At 44.8% G+C, this 11,643-nt stretch overlaps 1 protein-coding gene across 3 annotated transcripts in view; it reads left to right on the top strand.

Moving 5' to 3' along the window:
• Positions 1–1,351: 1,351 nt before the first annotated feature.
• REPS2 (RALBP1 associated Eps domain containing 2) overlaps positions 1,352–11,643 on the top strand; it is a 105,708-nt gene continuing 95,416 nt past the window's right edge. For all 3 annotated transcript variants that reach the window (XM_054849720.1, XM_054849710.1, XM_054849729.1), the window contains exon 1: positions 1,352–1,612. In XM_054849720.1, the coding sequence (XP_054705695.1) occupies positions 1,412–1,612 (201 nt within the window). In that variant the 5' untranslated portion in view covers positions 1,352–1,411. The remainder of the gene's footprint in view (positions 1,613–11,643) is intronic.

The following is an 11,643-nucleotide window of genomic DNA, read 5'->3' as shown; positions in this document are numbered from 1 at the left end:
CTGAAGTAACCCTAACCTAATATTTTCCAGTAAAAACATTATGTAAAATTATTACATTTGCATTTTATATTTTGCCAGAATTAATAGTCAACGAGCATGTGAAAAATGAAACACATCAACTTGCTAAATGTTTTGTCTTTAGGACCATGGCCAACAACGCCAGCTACGTGTTGCTGACGGTACAGGACTGCAAGCAAATAGCGGGTAAGCTGGTTTCTCCTGGGCCAGGCTGTATCTCAGCACCAGAGCCGCCGTGGAGCCAGCTGTTCACTCTTCTGCGAGTCGCTGGCGTTCACAAGGATCACCTTCGGGCTGATGACCTTATTCCCTGAAATGCCCCAAAGAACTGCTGGGAGGAAAGGCTCCGAAAACCAGCCGTGAGACCCACGAACATCCTTTTCGCTGGGATGTACCCAGCCCCCCTTCCTTGGGTCGTGACCTGCCTGACTTTTCAGGCGGTGCTCAACCTGTAAGGGGAACATTTGCGGAGGAGTATTAAAGAGGAATCTTGTCCCCGTAAACAAGGGGCTCTTTGCCCTTCATGTTGAAGCAGAAACCGTAGAGAACAGGGCGAGGTGTTCCTCTGTTAAACTGCCATGGCTGAACCATTAAGGCTCACTCCAGGGTATTACATTATTGCATTTCCTTACTGCAGCCCCCACGCAGCATTTTCAGCAGCGGGTGGTGCTTTCGGAAAGGCTGGTGACGAGGCCCCGTCGGATCTGGGAAGAAAATCAACTACCGCTGAGGTCTGCGAGCGCAGTGCCCAAAGCGGGGGTGGGAGGCGAGGGACTGAGCCCCTCGCCGGGGAGCCCAGGAGGGCTGGCAGGGCCACGGCAGGGATGGCCAGACGGGTCACCCAGCCGCCTGAGGGGTTTTGACGCCTCAGCACCCGCCCGGCAGCTGTGCTGAGCCCCTCGGCGCCCGTGGGGCTGCCCCGTGGGGTGGCGAGCCGATGCTCTGGCCCACGCGGCACCCGAATCCCGGGGCTGGCGACAAGCGCAGGCGGTCGGTACTTAAAGATTCGAACCAAACAAACTCAGGAAAAATAAAAAGGAAATAAGAAAAAGGCGCCAGGCGGAGGGCCGGGGCGGGGGAGCCGTGAGGGGTCGCCGCCGCCACGCGGGACCGCGGCCGGCAGGGTCCCGACACGGTACCGCTGGCTGCGGGGCGGAGCGGCGGGGCGAGGCGGGGCCGGGAGGGGGAGGCGGCGGGAGCAGCTCCCGGCAGCGGCGACCGGGGCACTGCGGAGCCGGCGCGGCGCCTGCACCGGGCGGGGGGCGGGGACTGCACCTTCCCTCCGCAGCGAGGCACCGCCTCCCGCCCGCCCGCCACACCCCCCCCGGCGGCGCGGCACGGCACGGCACGGCACCCGCTGCCCCGCCGCGCGGTCTGCCTGCACTCCCCCGCCATGGAGCAGGGGGCGGTGGGGGGCTCTGCCGCTGCCACCGCCGGCACCGGGGGTCTGCTCCTGCCGCTGAGCGAGAGCGAGCAGCAGCGCTACTCCGAGCTCTTCTCGCGGTGCTGCCCGCCCCCCGAGGCGGCCGCCGGGGGCAGCAGCGTGGGCGAGCTGTTCCGGGCCTCCCAGCTGCCCCCCGACACGCTGCACCAGGTGAGTTGGGGGGCGGCCGGCTCGCCCCGAAGTTGCGGGGTGCGGTGGGGGGGACGCGACGACGGGACCCGCTCCCTCAGCCCTGCGGGAGAGGGGCAGGCGCTGCCTCCGCCACAAAGTTAGGGGCTGCGCGGCGGGCCGGTGCCCCGGCGCCCCTGCCCTGCCCTGCCCTGCCCTGCCCTGCCCGCGGGGCCGGGACGAGCGGCTGCTCCGTCCCCGGCGGCGGGCGCGGAGCGCGGGTCGGTGCGGGCGGCGGAGCAGAGCGCTGCCGGTCGCAAAACGCCGGTGGAGCGGGGCACGGCTGCTCACCGCAGCGGCGTGCATGGCGGGGTCTGGGGCTGCTTTGTGTCCGCTTTCTTTTTTCTTTTCAGACAGGCTACTAATGCTGCAGTTACTCAGTGCGCGCGTTTCTTCCTCCCGGTGTCTGTGTGCTAGGGGTAGGGCACGTACCGGTTGTTCGTGCTTTGACGCGGTGTCACTGGCCGGAGCGTAAGACCGTGCGTAGCACTTTGGCGTCGGTATGCAATCTCCCGGGTCAGATTGGTAGTGTCATTAACTTCCTCAAAAGGGCCCCCGAATATCATATAGACAGGACATGCGACATGTTCCATTCCTGGTTGTTTTTTTTTAAAGTGTTGTTTCAGTGAAAAAAAAATCTGTAGGTAAAATGACATTGTGGTGTTTATATGTCTGTTCTTGAGAGCAAATACATTGAGGTAGGAAGAAAGCGTCTCTCCCACCATCGGAGCAGCAGGGTCCCAGAAGAGGTCCCCAACAGAGGCGGTGAGGCAAAACCCTCAGTTTTGAGGAGGAGCTTGGTCAGGGGGTGTGAAGATTTGTGCCATCCAGTTTCCAGTGAGGGGGAAGAGCTGGGCTTGTGGGCTTTTCCACCTGTGGCTTAGTAATTTGACTAATGCACTGTAGTTGCATAATACTGCTGGCAATAAACTAGAGGTACGGTAATCCTGGTTTTTAAATTTTGTTTCGATTTAGAAACTATAAGGGATTTTGTTCTTCGGTAGTCTTTATCAAGCAGAAAAAAGTCATATCAAAACTGAGCTGAAGTATAGTTATATTTGGGCACCGCCTGAGGGTACTAAACTCCCCTACCTCAGCGATGGCATCTCAAGGATATTTTTCCTGTCTTTCTTGCGCTGTTCACCGGACGCGCACAACAAAAAATGTTACCAAGCGCTGTAGTACTGCTGCATTTTGAGCCAGGCGGTGGCCTTGGTCTCGCAGGTGAATTGAGCGGTGAAAGTAGGGATTTTGCGTGGATCTGGCACCAAAAGTAGGTCTCTTGCAAAGAGGAAGAGGGTATCTAATTTCAAATAAGAAGGCCTATTTAAGAAACTTGTTAAAGCCCCGTGAGTAAATTTGTGTACTTTGGTATTAGTCACTTCATTTTCCAAAGAAGTGTGGAAAAAACCCTCTTATTTTTGCTATGCAGTTCCTTGCCCTATCATTTAAGTGAAATTTATTATCGTATTATTGTCATAGTCTGTTTTGGGGGTCACTTTGATAGTAATGGGCAACTTAAGCCTGGAAATGTTTTTTTTGTTTGTTTGTTTGTTTTTCTAATGTTCTTTGGTTTTATTATTTTAGATTATTTCCAGGTATATTTATGCGGTGAGGAGAATGTTACTGGGAAACAAGCCTGTAATTGGCTTCAGGAATATTCGGATAATAAGGCCTGTGGGATCTGGGGTTGTTTCTCTTCCTCCTTCCTGCCCTCCCCCTCTTGTTTATATGGCACTAATCACAGTGGCGTTCTGCTCTACAGCTAGAGCTCCTGTCCTCAAAACCCAGCGCTGCCAGGTAGTCTTACTAACATTTACCAGAACTTAAGAAAAAAACTGAATTAACATAATGTGTTAAAAAAATAAAATTGGAGATGTGGATGTTCTGACAGGGAAAACTCCACAGTATTGTTTTGAGATATTTGCTGATATTTTGTCTTTTGTCATCCTCCAAAAATGCAATCTAATAGTTTTTGTTTAAAAACTCCTACCATGCTAACAATTACGGGAACAAGGCACAGAGGTTCATGGTATATATTTTCTGCTAGTATAGGGAACACTAATTTTAGGCAGAGGCAGCTTGTTTGGGTTAAGATAACATGTTTTCTTTGAAATAATTGTTGACCGTGAAAGTCTTTTTTTTTTTTTTTTTTAATGCTTTTTAAAATCCCCATCTGTCACAATTAGTGCTTAGTACGCAGGCATCCCTACTGACCCACTGAGAAATGGTCATGCTGAGTTTTGCCATGTCAGAAATGGATTTGGATTGGAAACTAGTCCTGGATTTCTACTAAGCAGAGCCTGCACAGCCCAGAAGGTACTTAATACTGTTCCCTGGCCGTTGTGTGGGCTATAACAAGAAGCAGCTATGGACTGTTTTGTAAGCAATGTGCAATTTGCAGCTTTTTATTCTCAAGGTATTCATCGAGGAGCGCTTTTACAGATCAGTATGCTTCCAGAACTGGCATTCAGTGCCACGGCAAAGTCTTGAACGTCTGCTGTTGTCTTCAGGGATTTGTTCTTGTCCAGTAAGTGGGATAAATCTTTGAGAAAGAAAGGGCTTTTCCTTATACAGTCTTTGATCGAGATTTGTTCATCAGGAAGATGCTCACAGGCTTCATGGGAAATCTCCTTCCACCTTGCTTAACTCTAATGGCAGAGTTTGTAGTCTAGACAACGATGATGTGCGTGCACCCAGGCTGGAGGGCGGCTGCTGAATGTGGCAGTTCCTACGGGCGAAGCAGTGGTGCGTGCTCCCAAACAGCAAACAGGCGAGGGTCGTCTTTGGTTTAAGGTTAGTTGGCACGATCCAAGAGGTTATTTAGATGAAAGAAACTAGGTGACAGAGAGCAGGTAGGGAACGTGAAGGCGTGTGCCAGAAGAGGAAATGCTGGAATAAATGGCAAAAATCCAAGAGCAGCCGGGTCAGTAGGAGCAGATGGTGTGCACCCGAGAGTCCCGGCTCTTGCTAAGAAAGAAGTGGTTGAACACGGATTCATTAAACCCAGGCTCATTAAAGCCAGCTATTCTGCAGGGCAATAGGGTACAGCAGAGGTTGTACCTATTTAACTTTCTTTAAAGAAGGGATTGAAGAATAAACTCGGCAAGAGTTATTTCAGTTCTGGAAAAATGGTTGAAGTTAGCACTAAAATTAAAAATACTTCACAGGACGGAGAAGGGCATGACAGGGCCGGGACTGTGTGGTTTTTGTGGACTGTATAATCATACCTCCCCTGCGTACTGAAAGTCTTCGACTGGCCATATAGCGTGGTTAAAAGCAGAAAAATTAAGATTTTATTTAGATATGTGCAAAGCCTGTGGCAGATCTTTCACCAGGGGCTTTTAAAGTAACTCTGCAAAATGTCTATAATCTCTTGCATGAAAGATCCAGGCTAGGATTGTTTTTATTTTTTACAATGCTTATGTTAAAGGAGGAAGGAACAAACTAGTCATGCGCCATGCAGTTATGGAGACTGTCAGAAACAGAAGAAACTGAACAGCATCAGCCGGATTTATATTTACCCATGATGGTCAAGCTGCAAATGGTGTTCCTTACATTTTGGTTCCTAATAAAGGGAAAAAGAACTGAATTTGTGCAAAGAAAAAAAAATCCTGAAAAAAATAAATGTTTTGAACTCACTGGGGCTACAAAAATATGACTGAAGGCGATTCCACAGTGTACTTAGTGACGTAGCTCAATATTGATCTATCGGAGGAGGTCTCTACCAGTATAGCCAAGGCTGGCGAGTCTGTCGGGATGTCAGTAATGCTTTGTTATATTTATGCTCCTTGAGTGTGTTGGGATGTCAGTACCCCACACCAAGCGCTGTGCCATAGGTGTCGACAATGCCTGGTTTGCCTTGTCTTGTTTTGGGCAATCACCTTGTGACCCCATGTTGAAGCTGGCCGCCAGCGAGCACAGCCTCTGCTCCGTGAGTGGGGGACCCCAAAGCACGTTCGTTAGCTGTGCGGTCTGATGTCTGCCGGGATTTCAGATAAAATAGCACTTTATAGAGTCATCGCCCACCGATCAGCAAAGGAGAGGTACCTTGTGCTAGTTTTACTGTTTGTCGGTATTGCTGTGGTCTCTGAAGATTTCTGGTCTGAGAAATTATGGAGCAGGATTGGACTCAAGATTTACACTGAAATGCTTATCTCTTTTTATTAGTTTTTGACTTATTTGATTAATTCTCACTTGGTTGCCTGATGGTATCTTCAAGTCCCATTTTTATAAACCTTAATCTTATTTGCAGACTTGTGCTGTCAGCACAAAGATCAAATTTTTTTAAGAAAATGCATTCTTTCCTCCGCAAGTGAACACACTGCGTTATTTTGAGCTCCGAGGATGACAAGTACTAATTGTATGATGCTGGAGCTGCACAGACGCAGCATTTTTTAGCTGGGACTCTCCTTCCAGCTCTGCGTGAATAGGGAACGCAGACCAGTGATCTTGCTTTTCTTCCAAAGGCTTCGTGAGTTAATTTGTGTTTATCGTGACTTGTCTCTATAGTTACAACTCTACAGTTAAACCGTATTTTTGTGTTCAAAAAGCAGAAGTGTGAATAGATTAAAAAAAAATTGCTGAATTGATATTTCTTTGGAAAAAGGCCAGCAAGGGTTGGCTTTTCTATACGTTTTTTATTCCATAAGCATAAATTAGTACCTGTGTGATAGCTGGGGTGGGATTAACTGTCTGCCTCAAACAGGCAGAAAAGAACAAAAACTGTGGCAGTTAAAATAGGAGCTTTTTGAGTGAGGAAAGTCTGGACTTACTGATACTTTATGAAAGATAAAATTTGTTCGGTTGTGCCCCTTGACAGAATTCGGCATTATGCTAGTGCTGCAAATGTGATTTAGCTGACCGACTAACAGTGCGTCCATCACAAAGTGATGCTGGGTTAGAGTACACGTGGAGAAGTTGCATCCTACTGATGTCTTTGAGTCAGGAAGAAGCAAAAGGGGGGGGTACAACTTCATGTAACTGGTACAGCAGGAAGAGGAAAGGAAAAATTGGTGTTTCAATATCAAAACTTCTGGCCGCAATCCCCTCAACTGTCATTGCTTTTCTACAGTCACAAGCAAACTTGTGATTATGTAAGTAGGAGCATGCAAAATCCAGAAGTAAAAAGCATGGTAGTATTATTTATTAAAATAAATATCTAAATTATACCAGGGCTAAGGGTAAAACTTCACCTGAAGCAATCTTGATGATATATTCCATTAAAAAAACCTGAGGTCCTGGGATATCTTTAAACTATTGTTTGTCATTTAAACTATCATTTAGTGGTCACTGCTTACAAGATCAGTAGTTTTCAGTGCCTCAGTGTTGAGATAGGCAGTAGAAGTTTTGTAGAAGCTGTTCCTTCCCGAGTGCGTTTCAAGTCACGCTGTAAAACCAGAGACTCCTAGACCTGGTTGTCACAGGCATTCAGTGGGATGGTCAGAATTAGCCTGGTCAAGGCCTGCAGTCTTCAGTAGTTAACCCTCATTACAACCGAGTATGAGTTAATTGGTTTATTTTCCAATAAAATAATGCTTTGCTGTGCCAGCGATTTAAAATAACTCTACACGAGGGATGGAGAAAAAAGATCCTTTGGGATGAAAATGAGGAACTTTCTTCATGAGTGATTGCTGCAGTATAAAGCAGTGATGATGAAGAATGGTTTTTACTTTTATTTAAATAAGTAATTTTGTCAGGGTACTTATGTAAGTGCAGTGGATTCACCAAACAGGTGAGTCTAACCTCTTGTGCGTGTATCTACAGCAACATGCTGTCGGTATGGTGGTGCTTATATACAGATTGATTGATGTTGTCCACAATCTGTTTTGCGAAGGAGACGTAATACACAGAATTCACCGACGTCAGGGAGGGAATCTAGCGCAGACACCCCCCCGCAAAGCAGGGTTGCTATAAACTCTGAAAACACGAATTTAGCTGAGCTGAAAAACTTACCCAAGATAGATTCATGAAAGATGAAACAAGCATTTCTGTGACAAGGAATCGGGATAAATAACCTATTTAAATTTAAAATATTATGAATTGAGAAATGCGTTTGATATAATATTTGTAAAGCAAGCTTCTTTGATGTATTAACATCTAAACGTACGAACAGTATGGTGAAATAAAACATTAATGAGCAATATACTCTAGTTCAACTTTTGAAGAAAGTCAAATAGTTGAACAGTTGAGTTAGTAGATAATTAACTAGAAAAGGTTGCTGGACTAGAAAACCAACTGTGGACAAATAGTCATCCCCTCTTCCTGAAGAGAGGGAGTATTTTCTTTTTCCAGCGTATTCAGAACATAAGTTGGTGGCCACTGTATAAAATTGAGAACTCTTGGAAAGAACACCCCCACCCCCAGTTTAGATATGATGATGAGGTGGAAGGATGTGGGGGGATGAGATCCATCCATTCTGTCATCTGGTAGGACACAGTGACCAGAAATAATCAGCTAAATCAGTAACCGCAAATTATACTTAGTTTATTTACCAAGGTGTTTAAAAGATTAAAAATTTTTATAAACTTGCAAATGTTTGTATACATAAGAAATCTGTGGGTTTCATTTTTCTAGCAGATGAAGATGGTCTGTGTATTTTTAAACTAATTCCATTTTTCATCTAAATTTAACTTTACATGTATCGCATGTACCTATACAATTAGATGTATCTCTTATTAAAGACGATAGTAGAGCAAATTTGTTACGAAATAAAAATTAAGATGTATATTAAGCTATGTAGTTGCTTAAATATATTTTAAAATACTACTTGTTGGTAAAAACAAAAATGTTACCATATTTATTTAAAAAAAAATAAAAATCTTGTTTTAATGCTGACCAACTGATGGGACAGATCTTTCTCTAGAAAAAGATGAAATTAGGGTCTTATCTCTTCAGACTTAGCTCTTTTCTCCCATGAACGTGCCTTGCAAACGTTAAGGTTAAGATGCTTCGCGCTGCCCGTTGTTTCGGATGGGGTGGTACACGTGGATGTCCTATGGAGCGCCGAGGCAGCTGTCTCTGGCAGGGGTCCATCCCCCCACCCTGCCGTGGGTTGTCAGGCCACGCAGAGCACGCCGGCGGTGGGTGGTGGGCTCTCTCCGGTTGGGGCTAAGCCTGCCTAAAACTGCCCCAAGGTTACAGGCTGCCTGTGAAATTGTCGTGTTGCCTGGGTGAGTCACTCAGTGGCCTTAGGAGTGCCCAACGTACAGCAGCATGATTAGCAAATGGCTTAAAAAAAAAAAAAAAAAAAAAAGTCTTGAGAAACTTTAGGTAGCCTGACTACCAAAGCACATCTTCAGTGTTTTATTCTGCTTTATTTTTGATCTCTCTAGGTTTTTTTTTTTTCCCCCCTCATCCAAAAAAGCTGCAAATGGTTCTTCAGTATCTTACCTTTGCATCCGCATAGTCCTGAAATCTGAATGCGTACCTCGGTCGGTCCTCGTCTCTGACAGGAGGTGGTGGGGAGCTACTCCTCTGAGCAGGGCCACGCTTGCAACGCTGGACTCGGACCTCGTAATTCCCGCTGGCTTGGTGGCACTGAAAATTTAGAGTCGGCTAATGGGAAACACTTGGCTGAGCTTGAGTTTAAGCTGTCTGAACATGGCCCGTGGTGTCTGCTCGCTCACTACGCTATGAGTCATGAAGCTGAATGCTACTTTCAATAGCAAATGTCTATAGCGTTACATTATTATTATTATTATTAATTTTAAGCATTTTTTTGGCATGAGCCTTTCCAATTCATTTACTTTTCTTTTTTTAATCCTTTTTTCTTAAAGTCTCTCTTTCCACACCAAGAAACATTAGATCAGCTTTGGCATAGGTAACATTTCACATTTCATGCATTATTTACTTCTGGCATAATTTACACAATGATGTCCTATGGAAGCCAAGATGATGGTCTTTCAGAATAAAACAATGTGTCTAATCATTTGCAAAACAGGACAGGAACTGCCAGCGATCAAATACAGTCAGGATTATTTTGTTACCAACAGTAACAGCGGTGGAGCGGTAAAAAAAGGTGAAGTACTTCAAGGTTTCGAATGCTAAACATGAAAATAAATGGAGAGGGAGGCAAGAGCAACTCAATAGTGTAATTTATGAATTGATTTAACTTTTTTCTTTCCTTCCTCTTTGAATAATTGCTGCCTTTATAAGAACTTCTTTATGTTTTAATAGCCATAGGCTGCCTTTCCTTTTCTATGTACAGACAGAAATGCAAATAGAAGTCGTGATATAAAATGTGCTATAAAATGTTGGTGTACCGTGCATGGGCACTGGAGACAATGTCATCTTTGACTCCGTCTGACGTTGCTGCTTTGAAGTCCTGTGGTCTTTAGCTGAATTGAGGACGAGCGCTTGGTTTAGACACAAACAAGTAGGTTTTCACTGGCTGAATGACGCATTTCAACACATAAGGTGCAAGCATATTGGGTGAAATGGTGATGATTTTAGGGTTTTGTTTAGTAATATGGAAGAGGAAAAAATTAAGCTGCTTTTCCAAGTGATGTGTTGATTCAAACTAGAGGTAAATGGGGTATAAGATCAAGGGAGGGAAGGAAGTGTCCTCTACACACACTGTATGCAATGGAGTTAGCTACAACGGTACACCTTCAGTTAAGAAGTCTTTTGACAACAGTCTTATAAAAATAATCCATAGCTCTCAACTAAAGAAGGATTTTAATTTGTGATTTAAGATAACTGCACATCTGTAGAAGATAATGTTTTGGGTGCTTGCAGCATTGCCTTTAAAAGTACCTGCTGTAGTTGTAAGCACTGGGGAAATGACCTTGGGAAATGTGCCAAATGTGATAAAATAGGATGGGTACAGGGAACATCAAGTTTTTTCTGGGATAGCCAGTTTAAAAAGTGACATCAGAGTAACTACTGAAGAAAGCAGCTCATTCGAGAAAAAAAGTTTTTGAAGAAATGGGAGATAAGTCTGTAAGAAATTTCTGTTTGTGGCAAAAATGCATCTCATGTCACAGAGTCCCTGTTTTCTTCAGTATTGGTTGGGTCTCATTTTGTCTGCAAAGCAAAGCAAACCCCAGAATTATATTTATGGGAAATGCCAGAATTTCTTCCAGTCTTCTAGGGCAAAGTTAAATAGGAGAAATGTTCACAAGAGAAGTTGATTTGGAAATGTTTAAAAACATGTAATTTATTGAACTAAATCAAATCACTGTGTTTTGAACTGCTTGGATGTTGTAACACTGTGACATCTTAAATACATCAGTTTTGGGAAAGAGGGTGTTCATGTACATCATCTCCTGTTTCTTTCCATTGGTTAGACTAATTCGAGCGTTACGTGTAGCAGTGATGGTGGCCAGGCAGCTTGTTCAGAAGGGAGGCCGTGGTGCCTCATAAGTGTTATCTGCTGAGGAATCACAAGGATACGAAACATCGAAACTACAGCTTCCACAAGACTCTATGGTACCTTTGTATTAAGGCAACCTGGAACAAAGCACTTCATTTCCTGGCAGAAATTTGAAAGGCTCGTTGGAATCTGAGTGGTTTTTTTTTTTTTTTTTTCAGGGAGAAACTTAAGATTTTGCAGTATTTTCAATTAGTCTAGTTCAAGATGACTAGATCTGGTGGCTGGCATCTAGCTGGTGAGGATTTGTCAGGGGTTTTGCTTGTGTTCTTCATCCCTTCCTGGATATTAAGTCTTGTGATTTTTAGCAATTTGAAGTGCTTCCTGTCGCTGCTTTCAGAATGTCCCATCTCTCAGTTTTTTGGTCTGCTGATACTATTTTAATTATAAAAGATGGATGACTGGGAGACACCAAGTGTCAGATCTGCCATGCAGAGTTGTCCATAACTGATTCTAATTCTAAGAAGTGCGAAGCAAATAGTTTAAATCTCTGAAGAATGAGTTTTTCTATCGTTGTTGGAATTTGTGGAAGATGTAGATAATTGTAGCTGCTAGAAATGTTCTCCTATTTAGCTATGTAGATGTGTCCCATATATCCTGGTCATATATTCTTCTCTTCTGTAAACTCTGAATTCAGTAT

This window comes from Grus americana, chromosome 1 (assembly GCF_028858705.1).
Source record: "Grus americana isolate bGruAme1 chromosome 1, bGruAme1.mat, whole genome shotgun sequence".
NCBI classification, from domain to species: Eukaryota; Metazoa; Chordata; class Aves; order Gruiformes; family Gruidae; genus Grus; species Grus americana.
Note: the sequence above shows the minus strand (reverse complement) of the source record. Positions and strands in the feature narration are given on the sequence as shown.